Here is a 17,880-nt window from a genome sequence, read left to right as displayed (position 1 = left end):
TTTATGTGCTTCTGAGTTTTTATATGCTTCTGAGTTTTTACGTGCTTCGGAGTTTGTACGTGTTTTTACGTGTTTTTGGAGTTTTTACGTGTTTTGGAGTTTGTACGTGTTTTTACGTGTTTTGGAGTTTGTACATGCTTCAGAGTTCGTACGTGATTTGAAGTTTGTATGTGCTTTGTCTCTAGGGGCCACCGTAAATATACTTTTATTTATTCACTCCACATAAAATGTAATAAATAAATCATATAATACAAAAATCAACTATTCACATTTCAAGTTTTAACTATTTAAATTTTCAGCTTTTTCCTTTCACAAATTTAAAGTGAAAAGAACACAAAACACTGCAAACCACAACACAATTAAATATAAATTATAATATGAAAACTAAAAGAACATGCATATTCTCTGTCATATGGACCTGCATGAATAAACTTTCTCAATCCTTTATCATCTGCAACCGAAAATAGTTGTGGATGATTACTATACCTTTCTAATGTTGTTGTCCCTGCCTCTCTTTCTCTCTCTCTGGCTCTGTTCCTGTGCTACTGAGTGTAACTACCGCCCCTCCCCCCTCTGCCCAGCGTAAAGCACAAGGCTCGCGTGCAGAGTGAAGCGGAAAAAAAGTGCGAGAGAGAGGCTGAGAGAAAGAAAAAAAAAAAAAAACCCACGTGACGGCTCGCGATAAGGAGCCGGCTCGCGTCGTTCACGTCAAAGAGCCGGCTCTAAGAGCCATTTCGTTCGCGAACGACCCATCACTACTGTCTACGCCTAATAACCCCTGTGGTGGCCAGAGTGAGGGCTGCCTGTGATAGGACTTGAGTCATGTGTCAAAAAGCAGCTCAAGTATCCCTGCGGCGTGAGAGACACGGTTTCACAGCTTCAGCGGAAGTGCTTTAATAATGCCTTACTGCTCACAGGGGGCCGCGGGAATACATCACAGTAGTAAACATACACCCACGCAGGTAAACAGAGCGGAGAGGGCTTTACTCGCAACCGCAAACAAAGACAGGTATACTGATGGTAGTTTATGAGGACAAAAAAAATCACCTCGGATAAACGCATACAGACACAAGGAAACATGCACATCACACACACACTCCCACTGCCTTGTACTTTATTAGCTGCCAGTCTTTTGAGCTGCCCTTCCATCACTTCACCCACAGGCGCTGTTAATATCCTGTATGTGCTAAGGCTCTCTCTTTTTTGCCTTCACACTTAATGGCATGGCCTTAAAAACACCCATCAGCCTATATATTTCAGCAGAAGCCCCGACATGGAATCTATCACGTGGATATCCCCAACTCTAGTGCAGCTTTCTCTTTCAGCTATTAGCATTTCTCTACACTACATAATCGTATGTCGATTACTCTTTTTTTGGCCCCTCCATATGTATTTAAGTCAATGAGGGTATCTTAATGGCAGTCTATTTGTCTGCTAGACCTTTTTAACACTACTTCTCCATTTATAAGAGCTACTTCTGCTAACCTAATCAATGGGAAGCATTGGCCTAATCAAGTTTTGCACCCTTGCTAATGATACGAAGCTTACGCGTTTGTGCGTGCTTCTGTAGGTAATTCCATGCAGTCTAATTGCGTGATGGATGGGCCACCCTACCCTGGCATGTGTCTGAGAATAAGCGAGCGTTAACAAAGCAATTCATCAGGATTAGCTGAATCTGCGGTTTTCCCAAATTCTTTATCTGCCTCAATAATCCTTATAAATACACATTATGGAGTTGTGCATGACAAATACAGGGTGTTTTAAGTGTCTAATACACGTAGCTATGTAAATGTTGAAAGTGGATGGCCATGTGCACACATTTTTAGTCTTACAGCGATTACATTGTTTAGCCATGTGAGTGAAATTTAGCATCAGAAAAAACAGCAAAGCAGGTGCATGAGCTTTTTGAGTGTCGAGCACGTCTTCGCGTTCCCTCATGGCTCGAATGTAACAATGTTTATACCTGCACACAGAGGCGGTTTCCCTGACCAGCTACCGTCGGACCTGCACGTCCTGTGCTCTGATCCTCCAGCCAAGTAGAAGCCGGGCTGACATGTATAGATCAGTGTGTAGCCCAGGGATGGCAGTTCAATGGCTCTCACATCAGACTGGGCTGGCAGCTCTGGCTGGCTGCAATGGTGGGCTGCAGAGAGAGGGAGGAGGATTAAAGAGACCAAAAAAGAAAAGAAAATAGTAAAGAAAGGGGACAAGAAAAGGATGAAAAGATGAGCGAGATCAGGAATCAGATGAGAGATAGTCAAGAAATAAAGGAAAAGTTTATACAGCAGAAGAGAAAACGTGACAAGGGGTTAAGACAGAAGTATGTGGGAGATATTGGCCTCAGCTTGTTATTAGATTGTGTTCTTACCAATGCACTCAGGTTGAAAGCCACTCCAAGTGAGGTTTGGTAGGCAGGTGCGAGAAATCGAGCCCTGCAGTAAGTAGCCCTTTCTGCAGCTGAAGAACACCATACTGCCGATCTGTAAATGAAAATGCATAAAAAAAAAAAAAGAATAAAAATCCAAATAACACCTCAGTTTTTACTGAAGTGGAGCTGCAACTTTGCTATTACACTTGCCGTTGTCGGGTTACTAATCACATTAACAGCGCATTACAGCGTGTCGCTCGGAGTACACCCAAAACCAGAACAACGAAAATAAAGCAGCTGTAGGGGATTCAGCTGCCATTTATTGTATTGCTTATTTATTTCATCATTTCCCTAAGCCATCTGGGCCCTTGTCACTCAACTCTGTACAGAAAATAACAAATGAGTACAGACAAAGAAAACATTCTCAATATGGTATCAGAAGAAAGACAGATGTGGGCTGAGCGGTGCTGTAACATCAATATTGCAGTAGCCATTAAGTCATGCTTCCTGTTTGCTCCTGCAAAATAAGTATTAAAGGAGGGAAGTGTACAATATGAACGGCATTAAGGTAAAAGAAAAAACACATTTTGGGGGTTTCATCACATTTTTAATATATGGAAATCAATTTCTGGAGTGACCACATATTCTCACCTGGTAGCCCTGGCTGTTGTTCTGATTTCCAAAGAGAGGCGTGCCAGAATCTCCACAGGTAGTGTGACTGGGATCTGAAATACGCCCCCCCACACACACACATACAAACACACATACACACACACACACACACACACACACACACAAAAATGCTTTGATAACTATACTAACTATTCCCGCAATACAGAAGGTCCTCTAAACATACAGTACTGTGCAAAAGTTTCAGATTCTCATGCATCACATAGTGCCGTTATTACTGATGGAGGTAGTAGTACAGCTTGCAGAGGAAACATTTTATTGTATTTAGGTGGCTTTGTGAGTTTATGTCAGCTGAAATGAATAATAACAGTAGCACTTTATAGTTACTTAATGGAGAATATTACTGAAGGAATGAAGCCCATTACTTAATGTTAATCAACTGTTTTTCAATGTGTCTGTCATTTTACTTTTCTGTTCACAAGAACATAAACATTCTCAAACAACTTTATTTTAGCTTATGGAAATAAGATAAGCTATAGTATAGTTATAGTTTAAAGAATAAAGAGATAAAGACAAGGAATGAACGGAACTTTTGTACGAGGTTTCAAAGAGATTTTAAACAGTTTTTTGTGAAGTCATCTTGTTTTCTGTACGGTGAACAAAGCCACAAAAAGGAAGACTCTGCTGTTAACCAAGGTTTTGCGAGAGGCAGAATAAAGCAGCAGCCATACAGTAACACACAGTAAGTAAAATGACATTCATATTTTTTATAGACTGAATCTCACTAAATCTTAGTTTAATCTTTCCAACATGACACATCTGGTTAAACAAAGTCCAGAAATTGACTGCGGCCTTAAGAAATTCCTGTTTACTAGCAGCAGGGTCAAAGGTTTGCATGTGTGCATATTTTAAAGTATCCAAACACCACAACAACCTCCAGGGCTGGAAACATTTATTTTATTTATTTAATCTTTAATCTGTTCCTGACTTTCTGAATGCCTTTAACAACAACCCCCTCATGGCTTTAGCACTGCACACCATCGCAAGGATAGAGTTTGCATCAATTAGTGAAATAAATCAAATTCAATAAGAAATGTTGTAAATTCTATCAATAAGGACCCTGACCCTGTCAGAACTACAGCAATTAACTGAGTCCATACTTGCTTGGAAAATGATTCAATAAATTCTTGTACTGGCTTTAAATAACTCCACAAGTTAATTCTGACTCGTGGAGTTAAGCAGCTATTTAGCTAGGTCTAATGGTTTTGCCTGTTTCCCGTTTTACTTCTTGGCGGAAAATAGCAACCGGAACTAAAAAGTGAGCCGAAAGCAGTAATCAGACCAGCCAAAGAGAAGCTTCTGTCAGGTTCAAGCTTATTTTTATATTGTTATATAGAGGCACTGATTTCTGTGCTGTTTTAGGATTATGGACATACCCAATAGGCTCAAATCATAAACAATCATGCTTACCTATGCAAGACGGCTGCGTGCCACTCCAGGTGCCATCATACTGGCAGTATCTCCGCGATGAGCCGACCAGGACGAGTGGCGGGTCGCAGAAGAAGGAGACGGAGGAGAGATAGGTGAAACCGCTGTCCTCCCTTCTCCCCTGTGTTGGCATTCCCGGGTCTCCACAAAAAACAGCTGTAAAGATGGAAGCAGAGAGATGATGTGACCGACTGCACGTTTTTCATTTTAAATCGATATTCTTCTGAGGACACACACTACACTATACGTGGGTAAAACAATGTCAGAGACAAATCATGACATGCCACTTACGGAAGCACTGTGGTTTCTCTCCACTCCAGTTGCCGTTGCCTTGGCATGTTAACACAGTGGGTAGGGACAGCTGGTAACCTTGGTTGCAGGAGTAGCTTATGCTGGAGCCCCAGGTGAAGTCTGTCCCAACAACCTGTCCATTAGGGATGGTGGGTGGTGGACCACATACAATTGCTGCAAGGAAACAAGGGTGCATTAGAGGACTTTTATGTTTTCTGTCGGTTTCAGTGTTTTAATGCAAAAACTGATAGAGGCAAAAAAAAGGCTAATCATTCTGTAACCCAAAAATACAATCAGGTCAACGTATACAACTCTACCTTTACAGAGAGGTTTGGTGCCATTCCAGGTGCGGGTCTTGGTGCAGATGAGAGAGGAGGCCCGATCGGCATCCATGGTGAAACCAGGGGAGCACTGGAACGTGACCGTGTGGTTGTAGGTGAAATCACTCCCAAATCTCACCCCGTTAGCTGGCACTCCGGGATCGCCGCAGTTGATAACTGGAAAAACATAAAGGTACTAAAAAATAGATTCAGCTTGCTACCCTGTTGTGTTTGAGATATTTGACAATTTGATTATTTGCAGTGAAAAGAGCAAACACAAACAAGTTAATAAATGTATATTTAGAGTGACAATAGACCGAGGCTTATAATTAATGAGGTGCTATAGGCACTTGATCCAAGTAGTTTACCCCCAAACTTTGTGTAAAACACAAACTGAAAATTTCTGATGTTATTGAATGGACCATTAACCCTCTGTTAACTTATAAACAACCTCTTTTAGATAACACTGGGTTTATGGCACACGAGAGCTATGCAACTATCACAACTCTCTTCTTGTAGTTTGTTTCCTATTTTGAGTTTTTAGGATGCAGACACAAAATCTTGTGTTGAGTATCCGTCTGTGGTCGCTCCCTATAGTTCCAAAATGAACCACATTTCTCCTTTATTGTACTTTTTACATCCTGCAGGGAAAACAGCATGATTGAGTAACAACAGAGAGAATTCCACAGTGTGACTCAGCAGCCTTGCTGCTCAGCTCTGCTGTAAATATCAAAGAAGGAAAATCCAGGCCATATGACAACTTGAGCTTAGATGCCTTGGGACAAAAAGGCACTGCAAAATGTGTACATGCATGTTTCAGCAATATTCAATACAGGGTGAGGGAGCTGGTCCTCTTGGAAGTGGAGTGGCTCCTCTTTTCCCGGCAAAGCCTGGCTGGCAAGATTCTACCTGGAACCACAATACCTTTCCAGGACTGTCATCTCTTTAACAACACACACAGAACTGACGCGCACTGAGATCATTCCCCTCTTCCATAATATAATAACGATGCAAGTATAAATTTCATCTACAAAATCCAGTGTCATTGCCACATCTTCCCGTTCCTGTAGCCATCTTTGTCAAGCATGGCCTTGACATAGAGTTTTTCCTTCAAATCAATAGAAATCATTCAGCCAGAATTGCTTCGCCTCACATGTGCCTCCCTCTCTGCCTCCAGGTGCCCTTCCAAAGAGCTTCAACACGTACCACATTCACTTCTATGAATTATGTAGTTCTGAAATCCATAATGGTGCTGCTTAGGGCATTATCCCCTCCATTCAGAAGAAACTGGTTCTCTTAGTGACCTCTATTTGCTGGGGTCTCTTGGTTCTGTACAGCAGCCACACGTCTTTTGTGAGACATGATGACAAAGGGCTGTCAGTCAGGCCCTTGAAATGGACCATGAATCGTACCAATTTCCTCCAGCTGAGCCAGTGAACCACATGAGCGATCCACCACTAAAACAAAGGCCACTAGAAGCAATTATTGTGACTCACGTGTTCTCTTACAATTCTTGTGGAGCATTAAATAACTACATTTTACATTTCCCTTCTCTAAAAGCAAAGCCTTCGTGGAAACAAAATCAAGCACAGAAAACGAAACTATTATCATTTAACTATTGATAATCTGACAGTCCTGAGAAGTTCTTTTGTGGGAGCTGTTAATTACCTGAGCACTCAGGCATGTTGCCGGTCCAAGTCCCGTTAACAGTGCAGTGCCGGGTCAGGAGTCCAGTAGAGTAGTAGCCCTCCCTGCAAGCGTAAGTGATGGATCTGGAAAAAGTCAGGCCATCGTGAATGAGGATCTGGGCATTCCGTGGAGTTCCTGGATTTCCACAAGAAACCACTGCAAATAAAAGAGAGAAAAAAACAGAGAAAAGAGAGAGAAACCATTAAAATAAGTCATATTCATTTACCGATAACCAGCACTAGGAAAATAGAAGAGATGTGAAAGAGCATTAGGTCTTTGGTGTGGAATTTAATTTAACTTAATTGATTATTTTAAAAAGATCAGAGACAAAAGTCTGAATTATACATGAGAAATTATTTAAATCTTTTTTTAATTCCTTCATTTCACTCATTTATTTTCTATTTAACCTTCAAACCTTTCACTCTAAAATCCCAAAGCCTATAATTACATATATTTATTTTGTAATATGCATAAAGCACATTATTTCAGTGTTTCTTTTCTTGAAAGATGACTTCCGCATCAATGTAAGAGTTTTATTTGTATGCATTTTGGAAAAATCAAACTATGTATTTTACAAAATTACTTTTAATTAATCGACATATTTGATGTGCATCATCACTCGGCTTTTTTCCTCTTTTTCTCTGTTCTTCATCCATCCACTCTAACACTACTCATGCTCCCCTGTGTCCTGCTTCATAAGTAACTCTGCTTTGATGGACACATCCTTTGCACAGAAAATCCCTCAGTGTCTGTCCGGCCGCCAGCAATGGTTCTGTTCATTACTGTCTCCAGCTTGCCCCGGGCCCTCAGAGCCCTGTGGACATGATCGGCCTCCCTTAATGACCAGATGTGGCCTGGCCCTTGAAGTCAGTGCCAAGTGAGAACAGGTGGGCAACCTCAGCCAGTGGGCATACCACACACATACCAGAGAGGCATCGACACAGAGTGAGGCGAAGGAAAGACGTGGTCGTGTTGGTGGTGGTGGTGTGTGTGAGAGAGGGGTCTGTGTGAATGTGTGGAGGGGTGCTGAGAGCACAAGTGGAAAAAGCCCATGAGACTGGATGATGCTTCTGGAAATCACACACTCTGCACTAGGATTATGGAAGAAAAGGGCCAGGTTTATATGGAGAGCAACAAAAGGGCAGGGACAAAGAAATACAACCAGATAGCTGCCAAGAGACCTCGCCAAAATGGCAAACCGAGCGTATCAGTGATTCTATAATTCTAGAGTGCAGAAAGAAAAATGTAGTTTAACACACAGAGGGCAACATAGAAAAAAAACAGGAAAAAATATATGGGTGTTTTTGGAGTAATACTCCTATTACTATAGCACTTCTAAAGCTGATATGAAAGGGAAAATAGAAAAAAAACTTCAGGTATATAAACCATACTATACATACTAGTCATACTCACTGATGTGTTAATAATCTAAACTCCAAGCACACTCACAAACACTTCTTTCCCTTTTCCTGCCTTCCAGATGTTTGATGGAAGAATAACTGCTGTTTTGTTTTCTCATTGTGCATAATGTCTTCTATTTCAGCAATATTAATAAAGTGTGCTTCAGCGAAAAGCTTAAATCCATCGACTGCGCACAAAATACACATTCAGCAAACTATTTTGGGGTTTTTTGCCCCCCAAATGACTGCAATGGAATAGACGCAGTGTTGCACAAGGACAAATATGCAAACCTTTATAGTGCTCAATAGAGAACGCATTCTCTGTAATGTGCTCTCTTCTGTTTAATCACTTACAAATACACAATAAATGCATATTATACGAGTTTCTCAATGAAACTGAAAAGGCAACACCTAATTACACAGTCGCTGATTGTCGCGTTAGTAATAACCATTTCCAGCTGATGATTTTCTGTTTTTTTTGGGGGGGGGATGTTGCTCCACTTTGTGCCGTGGACTTGATGAGGCTACTATTATCATTATTCACTCATTCACACACTTCCGAGTTATGGTAAAGCTACCACGCAAGGTGCTCACCCGTCATTAAGAGCACCTTGGGTTTTCATTGTCTTGCCCAACAACTTTATGGTGACATGAGGAAACTGAGGAACCAAACCTGCAATTAGTGAACCCGCGCTGCCACCTCAAGCACAGTTTTGGTAGATATATTTCACTCATTACGTGTCTGTTGCACTAGAAATTAAAGTCTAGCTTCACAAAAAGTCAAAGCAAACTTTGTGCATAAATTACTAAAATAGAGCAAAAGGAAATGTAAATGTGCTATTTATGTGCTTATATATCTCCCTGTAGTTTTCCAGGTTCGGGTTGTGGTGGTTTCCTCAAACAGGTTCTCCAATTCCTCATAAGGAATCTTGAGGTGTTCCCAGGGATATGTAACCCTTCTATCATCTTCTGGGTTTGCTCCAGGGTCTCTAGTTGGACATGTCCAGAATATTTCCACAGTACACAGGGGAAGGCACCGTGATCGGGTTCTCGAACAACCTCTGAAGCAGCTGTTGTATTCCAAGCCCTCACTTGATACTGGAGCACCAAAAGCTCAAAGGCGAAGGCGGGTTGGAACTTCAATTGACAGCTAAATTGAGGGCTTTACCTTAGTGCTCAGCACCCTCTTTTCCACAATTTGAAAGATTCCACATCAATCCACCTATTGATCCTATCTTACTCTTACCTCACCGAATCCCAGTATCTTTAGAGCTCTTCACTCAGAAGAAGATTCAGTATAATAAAATCTCTGAAAACACACAGATTTTCTGAAGTACAGCACTCACTGTGAAGTACCTAAATTATCACCAGGTATACGTTCACGACTCCAGCTATATGCTTCTAAAGACCTAAAGACAGCCAGCAAATAGCTATGATTTTGGCACTTCTTACTCTGACAGTACACAATAGTTTCCTGCACACATGCAGCTCTCAACCAAACCTCACATGAAGCTTTAATATCTCTGTAAGGGTGATGATAGAAGGAGACAAGTCCATACTGCATATATCCATTCAATGGTTAAGTTTGACGACTGACATGGTCTCGTTCCTGGAAAAGCTCAGAAGTCAGATCCAGTTGTTGAATTGATGTGTGAGTTTCAATTTACAAAAACATGACTCGACCGCCCATTTGTACCAGCCTATGAGAACAAATAAGAGTATATATTCCTTACCATGGCACTCTGGTTGTGTGCCCAGCCAGCTTCCATTGGCCAGACAGGTTCTCTCCGGAGAGCCCTTCAGCGCATAGCCTGGCTCACAGCTGAAGCGGACAACACTGCCCACCGTAAACTCCTCTCCTAGACGGATCCCATGCACGGGAACGCCCGGATCACCGCACAACCCAGCAGCCTCTCCTGAAAAAAAAAATGACAAAGAAATAAAAACTAAACGTAGCACGAAACAAATAATTTCTGACAACCCGAACACATATGAGAAATGTGCTCTATATTTTCTCACCTCACTACAGAGTCAGTTACTTCCAAACACATTTTACTGCTCTTTATTCAGCACGGTGAACACGTAAAAAATGATGTGACTTTTTCATTTCACTGCTTTGACATATCTTTTACACCTTCCTTCAATAATTCCAGGTCTTCCATTTAAACAAGCTCAAAACGCTTAGCACTGCTGCTCATTTTACAAGGCACCATCCAACATCGCTTTAATAGCGCACAGCTAAGAAAGTCGGCCAAATCTTTATAAAAATGTTGTGTTTATTGCCTGTCGAGAGAACACTGGCAATCTGCAGGATATACCATATATGGATGTCATGAATTATGACATTAAACTGTCAGAATGGTACTTTATTTTAAACTGCTTGTGTGTCTCTATGTCTGTACTTTGTGGATATGCATTTGGATGTATGGGCTTCCCCACAGCCTTTTTCCATGCGCGACTATAGTTGAATCCCTGAAGCAAAGCGCTGTTAGAGGAGTGGGAGTAAGGGGGGGCTGACGTCTTTATACTGCTTCATTACCCGGCTGAAGTATGGGCATTGATGTTCCTCAGTCTAATGTGAGCAGATTAAAACAGTTTTATGGAGGACACTTTCTTTGCCCTTCAGGTCTGTGACACAGACAGGCAACTCCATCTTTGGTCCACCTACTTTGCTCATTACCTTCCAGCAGCTGCCACCTAAACTCTTTATTTGTTGGCATGCCGTTGTGAGGGCCTCAGTGTGACTGGGCGATGCTATTGCATCTGAATAATCAATTATTAGATGGGGAAATATGCAAAGAATGCAAAGAAACCCAAAACGTGTGGCTTAGCACAGGAAACACCCCAAAATATGAATGGAATTTCGATGGTTAGAGTCTTTTCTTATGGATCTCCTTCAGAAAATATTGTCAGGTTAAGCGTTTCGAACTCTCATTCTGGGTGTATTTTTCCATACCAGAGCAATGTGGTGGCGAGCCGCTCCACTGCCCATCCAGCTGGCACATTCTTGTTGTATTGCCAATGATGCTACGCTGACCGATGCAACTGTAGCGAATGACGGAGCCCACTGTTCGACGGTCACCTGAAAGCTGGGTGTAAGGAGGCACGCTGGGGCGGTCACACAGCACCACTGTCCGAACAGAGCAAAGAAACGTTTTAGGCATCACATGTTGAATATGTTGATTTAAAATGAATACAATACTTTATATTTACTAACAGTGTGGGTATCTTTCCTCTGCTGTAAAGTTGTAAAAAATAATTATCTGTAAGAATAGCTAAAAGAGCTGGTGTAACATCACCCCTTAGTTTTTTGGGCTCCTGTTTTGAAGATTGAAATTGAGTGTTTTGCCTATTACCATGTTTTTGTTTATTTAAACCAGACACCAGGAACAACGAGTCAGTCTGACAGAGGAACCAAGAACGCTGCCTAATCTGATGGTAGCAAGCCCAGGTGCCTTAAAGTATACCCTCTGTAAATGTCTATTACAACAACAAAAAAAATAAGACAAACAAAAATATTGTATTTTAATAAGTAAGATTTGAAACTACTCATTGAGGAGATCAGTTCATCAGGAAAGTGTTTACAAAGATCATAAATGAAGTCTTAAAAATAAGGTTTTTGTCTCATATACGTCTATACAGGGAGTGCAGAATTATTAGGCAAGTTGTATTTTTGAGGAATAATTTTATTATTGAACAACAACCATGTTCTCAATGAACCCAAAAAACTCATTAATATCAAAGCTGAATGTTTTTGGAAGTAGTTTTTAGTTTGTTTTTAGTTTTAGCTAATTTAGGGGGATATCTGTGTGTGCAGGTGACTATTACTGTGCATAATTATTAGGCAACTTAACAAAAAACAAATATATACCCATTTCAATTATTTATTTTTACCAGTGAAACCAATATAACATCTCCACATTCACAAATATACATTTCTGACATTCAAAAACAAAACAAAAACAAATCAGCGACCAATATAGCCACCTTTCTTTGCAAGGACACTCAAAAGCCTGCCATCCATGGATTCTGTCAGTGTTTTGATCTGTTCACCATCAACATTGCGTGCAGCAGCAACCACAGCCTCCCAGACACTGTTCAGAGAGGTGTACTGTTTTCCCTCCTTGTAAATCTCACATTTGATGATGGACCACAGGTTCTCAATGGGGTTCAGATCAGGTGAACAAGGTGGCCATGTCATTAGTTTTTCTTCTTTTATACCCTTTCTTGCCAGCCACGCTGTGGAGTACTTGGACGCGTGTGATGGAGCATTGTCCTGCATGAAAATCATGTTTTTCTTGAAGGATGCAGACTTCTTCCTGTACCACTGCTTGAAGAAGGTGTCTTCCAGAAACTGGCAGTAGAACTGGGAGTTGAGCTTGACTCCATCCTCAACCCGAAAAGGCCCCACAAGCTCATCTTTGATGATACCAGCCCAAACCAGTACTCCACCTCCACCTTGCTGCCGTCTGAGTCGGACTGGAGCTCTCTGCCCTTTACCAATCCAGCCACGGGCCCATCCATCTGGCCCATCAAGACTCACTCTCATTTCATCAGTCCATAAAACCTTAGAAAAACCAGTCTTGAGATATTTCTTGGCCCAGTCTTGACGTTTCAGCTTGTGTGTCTTGTTCAGTGGTGGTCGTTTTTCAGCCTTTCTTACCTTGGCCATGTCTCTGAGTATTGCACACCTTGTGCTTTTGGGCACTCCAGTGATGTTGCAGCTCTGAAATATGGCCAAACTGGTGGCAAGTGGCATCTTGGCAGCTGCACGCTTGACTTTTCTCAGTTCATGGGCAGTTATTTTGCGCCTTGGTTTTTCCACACGCTTCTTGCGACCCTGTTGACTATTTTGAATGAAACGCTTGATTGTTCGATGATCACGCTTCAGAAGCTTTGCAATTTTGAGACTGCTGCATCCCTCTGCAAGATATCTCACTGTTTTTGACTTTTCTGAGCCTGTCAAGTCCTTCTTTTGACTCATTTTGCCAAAGGAAAGGATGTTGCCTAATAATTATGCACACCTGATATAGGGTGTTGATGTCATTAGACCACACCCCTTCTCATTACAGAGATGCACATCACCTAATATGCTTAATTGGTAGTAGGCTTTCGAGCCTATACAACTTGGAGTAAGACTACATGCATGAAGAGGATGATGTGGACAAAATACTCATTTGCCTAATGTTTGTGAAGGTTCTCAGTCATCCAGGTCATCGTAGTCAAAGGAGCTTGCAAAGAAAAGCGTCTGGACTTCTTTAAGTTGCTTGAAGACGTTTCACCTCTCATCCGAGAAGCTTCTTCTGTTCTAAGGTCAAATGGTGGAGAGTCCCAGATATAAACCTAGTGGGAGTGACCCCCCACAGAGGGACAAAAGGACCCCCTGATGATCCTCTAATCGCCTGAGCCTAGGTGTGAAACTGGGCGTGGGTCCCAATCAGCCAGAGTTTCGGGTGTGTTCATTGTGAAACCTGGCCCCACCTTATCATGCGAATTCCTGAGGTCAGATGGCCCAGGATGTGAGTGGGCGTTAAGGCGTCTGGGAAGGGATCTCAAAACTTGATTATAGATGGCAGAGAGTTGGTGTCGTAAACCCCCGCCTCTGTTCAAAGATGGCCGCTCACAGTGGACATAGATGGCTTCTTTCACTCCTCTTTCAAACCATCTGTCCTCTCTGCCCAAAATGTGAACATTGGCATCCTCGAAAGAGTGTCCTTTATCCTTAAGATGCAGATGGACTGCTGAGTCTTGTCCTGTGGAGGTGGCTCTTCTGTGTTGTGTCATGCGCTTGTGAAGTGGCTGTTTGGTCTCTCCAATGTAGAGGTCTGGGTATTCCTCGCTGCACTGTACAGCATACACCACATTGTTAAGTTTGTGTTTTGGCGTTTTGTCTTTCGGGTGAACCAGTTTTTGTCTGAGCGTGTTGCTGGGTCTGAAATGCACCGGGATGTCGTGCTTGGAGAAAACTCTCCCGAGTTTCTCTGATACACCGGCTACATAGGGGATGACAATGTTGTTGCGTCTGTCCTTCTTATCCTCCCTCGCTGGTGTCTGGTCTTCTTTTCTGTGCCTCTTTGCTGACTTTAAGAACGCCCATTTAGGATAGCCGCACGTTTTGAGTGCTTCCTTTACATGTGTGTGTTCCTTCTTTTTCCCTTCAAGCTTAGAGGGAACATGTTCTGCCCGGTGGTGTAGGGTCCTAATTACTCCAAGTTTGTGTTCCAGAGGGTGATGGGAGTCAAAGAGGAGGTACTGGTCCGTGTGTGTGGGCTTCCGGTAAACGTGCGGCTATCCTAAATGGGCGTTCTTAAAGTCAGCAAAGAGGCACAGAAAAGAAGACCAGACACCAGCGAGGGAGGATAAGAAGGACAGACGCAACAACATTGTCATCCCCTATGTAGCCGGTGTATTAGAAAAACTCAGGAGAGTTTTCTCCAAGCATGACATCCCGGTGCATTTCAGACCCAGCAACACGCTCAGACAAAAACTGGTTCACCCGAAAGACAAAACGCCAAAACACAAACTTAACAATGTGGTGTATGCTGTACAGTGCAGCGAGGAATGCTCAGACCTCTACATTGGAGAGACCAAACAGCCACTTCACAAGCGCATGGCACAACACAGAAGAGCCACCTGCACAGGACAAGACTCAGCAGTCCATCTGCATCTTAAGGATAAAGGACACTCTTTCGAGGATGCCAATGTTCACATTTTGGACAGAGAGGACAGATGGTTTGAAAGAGGAGTGAAAGAAGCCATCTATGTCCACTGTGAGCGACCATCTTTGAACAGAGGCGGGGGTTTACGACACCAACTCTCTGCCATCTATAATCCAGTTTTGAGATCCCTTCCCAGACGCCTTAACGCCCACTCACATCCTGGGCCATCTGACCTCAGGAATTCGCATGATAAGGTGGGCCCAGGTTTCACAATGAACTCACCCAAAACTCTGGCTGATTGGAACCCACACCCAGTTTCACACCTTGGCTCAGGCGATTAGAGGATCATCAGGGGGTCCTTTTGTCCCTCTGTGGGGGGTTACTCCCACTAGGTTTATATCTGGGACTCTCCACCATTTGACCTTAGAACTGAAGAAGCTTCTCGGATGAGAGGTGAAACGTTTTCAAGCAACTTAAAGAAGTCCAGACGCTTTTCTTTGCAAGCTCCTTTGACTCATTTGCCCAATAATTCTGCACTCCCTGTATAACTGTTCAGGAAGAGTTCAACCAATATTGGATTTTCACTACCGGTATCTGAAATATCAGCCGATATAAATACACTGATTTCCTTAAAATGTGTTATTTGTACTAATTTATGAGTCTGCTCTGATCAGCTGGATGTGATCTAAGTGATCTTATTCAGTGTATAATGCAAACAAATAAACAAAACAATATGCCTCATCACCTACAACAACCCAGAGATTACTCACACAGGCATTTGGGTAGGGAGCGGTCCCAGGTGCCATCTCCCTGACAGGAGATCGAGCTGGTGCCCAGCAGGTAGTAGCCTGGACTACAGCGATATGACACAGTGGTTTGGAAGCTGTAGCGATGCGGCCCGCTGGACAGTACCTGCCTAATGCTGTTCTCCACATGTCCTGGCTCTGTGCAGTTAACAACTGAAAGAAAGGAACACAGAGGGGAGCGAGGGAGTTAGCGAGACTGCAAAAAACAACACATTAAGCAATAAGCATTTACATTTTCCTTTTTACAGTTAATAGCAAGAAAGATGAAAGAAGACTCTCATACTGGTAATAGACCACATGTCCTGATATTGATATGACTGTCTCCCACATAGAGACTCAGTTTTAGAAGCATAGTTTTTTTGGTTTATTTTTCTTCATGCCAACTCTGTCCATTACTTTCCCCATCGACTCCTTCCGCCCATCCATCTATCCACCCCAATCCAAATGAAGTAGGAGGCAGACTCCGGAAATAAACATTTGCTTCATTAGAGGCAGTCTCCTGCCGGCCGTCGTGGTGCAGAGATGGTGATGGATGGAAAGCTCACAGGAGAAGAGGCACCATGTCAGTTTAACACCAGATGGAGAGAGTTAGGGAAGGGGAGAATGAGGGATGAGTGAGGGACAGCACGGGAGAGGGTGGAGGGCTGTGCTGTACAAAGTTAGTGAGAAATAGGCCCTGATTGTGGCGAATATACTAAAAGTCGTAACAGAATGTGAGCTGAAGAATGTTACCAAAGCAAGCAAACTGAAATCTGATATTACCTCGACAAAGTCAGCACACATTGGGGAGCAGCTGCTTTCTAGTCTATACCGTTAACCGCCACTAAATGTGTACTACGGAGCCAAAGTTCTAATGGCCTCTACAACGCTGTCTGGGAGTGCCCACGCAGCCATTATGCCCCAGTTGGCCTTGCCAGTCTCGCCCCCATGAGTATGCCTTAGCTACAGCCAAAATGAACCTATTGTATGCTAATGTGCCTAAAAGCTTGCTCATTCTCCTGCTCCCAAGCTGGCCAGCACAGCTAAATCATCCCCCAAATACCTATTATAATGTATTCCTTCCATCGGAGCGCTGACCTGTGGTGCCATCATTTACAACTTACCGCATAATAACACTACAAAGCGCATTTGAAGCAGTGGAGCTGCTTCAGCGCGAGGCTTTCCAAGCTCGGAATTCAGTTTTTGAAAAAATGTACTCAGGCAACACACACACACAGACACACACAGACACACAGAGACACTCCAAAGCGATCCAACACTCATCTAAAATGACTGACCTCCTGGTAAATTCTTGTGTGTGGAGAGAGGGGAAGTAAAAGGATGAAAGGAAAAGACGACTAAAATGGGAGAGGGGAAGAAGGGATGAGGTAATTCATCTCTGTTCAACTCAGAAGCGGGGACCCTGGTTACCCTCTCCTCCTCTTGGCCTTCTGTCAAGTAACAGCCCTGTAAGTGGTATGTCAAAGGGTCTTTTTTTCTATCCTGCGTCTCTTCGCTTTTATCACCGAAAGACAAACACGCACGAGTCTTCCAAGAAAGGCAAGTATAGCTGCAACTAAAATTGGTGATTAAAGAGGGGCAGAAGACTGGCTGCACTGACGGTGCTCTCGTGTTCCCTGCATTATTGATGGCACCTACGAACTCTTATAGTTAAAATCTAGACCATGGAAATCATTAGCTTTGTCTGACTGACTCCCGCCCTTACCCCTTTTTTCTGCCTTCTGCGTCTATTTCTCTCTATGTTTTCATCTAAGAGAAAAGCTAAAGGTTTAGTTAGAACTGAGGTGTTATTACTGCACAGTTTTCCACTCAGGGAGGAAGTACATGCCAGACAGGAGAGCACACTTCACTAAATACGCCTCGATTGCTATAATTACGGTGATAAATCTGATTGACAACGAGACCTCTAAGCTACTTATGTCTCCACATCAACAGTGGGGATAATGGCCGTCGAACGCACGCATCCTCCACCAACACAGCATTCACATAAAAAAAAGCCCCCTCAGAGTCAGCATCTGCATCGAAACAAGGCCAATGCTAATATGATGTCACTGCTAGAGCGAAGAGATTTAAAGCGTATGTCTGGGAGAAAATCTCGCCTGCTTATGCATGCAGCAGCCAAATGTGCTTCTCCCCTTTTTTATTAACCAAAGAAGCATTCCTGTGATACTTGTAACCTCCCCATCCCATCAGAAGTGTCGGGAAAAAAAAGAGGCCACATTCTTTTTC

At 42.8% G+C, this 17,880-nt stretch overlaps 1 protein-coding gene across 1 annotated transcript in view; it reads right to left on the bottom strand.

The window, feature by feature from the left end:
* The window catches only part of csmd2 (CUB and Sushi multiple domains 2), a 296,524-nt gene that overhangs the window by 23,813 nt on the left and 254,831 nt on the right, over positions 1 to 17,880 (bottom strand). The window contains exons 56-65 of the mRNA XM_080862285.1: positions 15,616 to 15,804; positions 11,143 to 11,316; positions 9,920 to 10,102; positions 6,766 to 6,942; positions 5,095 to 5,274; positions 4,778 to 4,951; positions 4,469 to 4,642; positions 3,020 to 3,093; positions 2,369 to 2,480; positions 1,964 to 2,143 (exon numbers count right to left, since the gene is read on the bottom strand). Coding sequence (XP_080718411.1) covers positions 1,964 to 2,143; positions 2,369 to 2,480; positions 3,020 to 3,093; positions 4,469 to 4,642; positions 4,778 to 4,951; positions 5,095 to 5,274; positions 6,766 to 6,942; positions 9,920 to 10,102; positions 11,143 to 11,316; positions 15,616 to 15,804 — 1,617 coding nt within the window. The remainder of the gene's footprint in view (positions 1 to 1,963; positions 2,144 to 2,368; positions 2,481 to 3,019; positions 3,094 to 4,468; positions 4,643 to 4,777; positions 4,952 to 5,094; positions 5,275 to 6,765; positions 6,943 to 9,919; positions 10,103 to 11,142; positions 11,317 to 15,615; positions 15,805 to 17,880) is intronic.

This window comes from Rhamphochromis sp. 'chilingali' (assembly GCF_963969265.1).
Source record: "Rhamphochromis sp. 'chilingali' genome assembly, chromosome: 17".
NCBI lineage: Eukaryota > Metazoa > Chordata > Actinopteri > Cichliformes > Cichlidae > Rhamphochromis > Rhamphochromis sp. 'chilingali'.
Note: the sequence above shows the minus strand (reverse complement) of the source record. Positions and strands in the feature narration are given on the sequence as shown.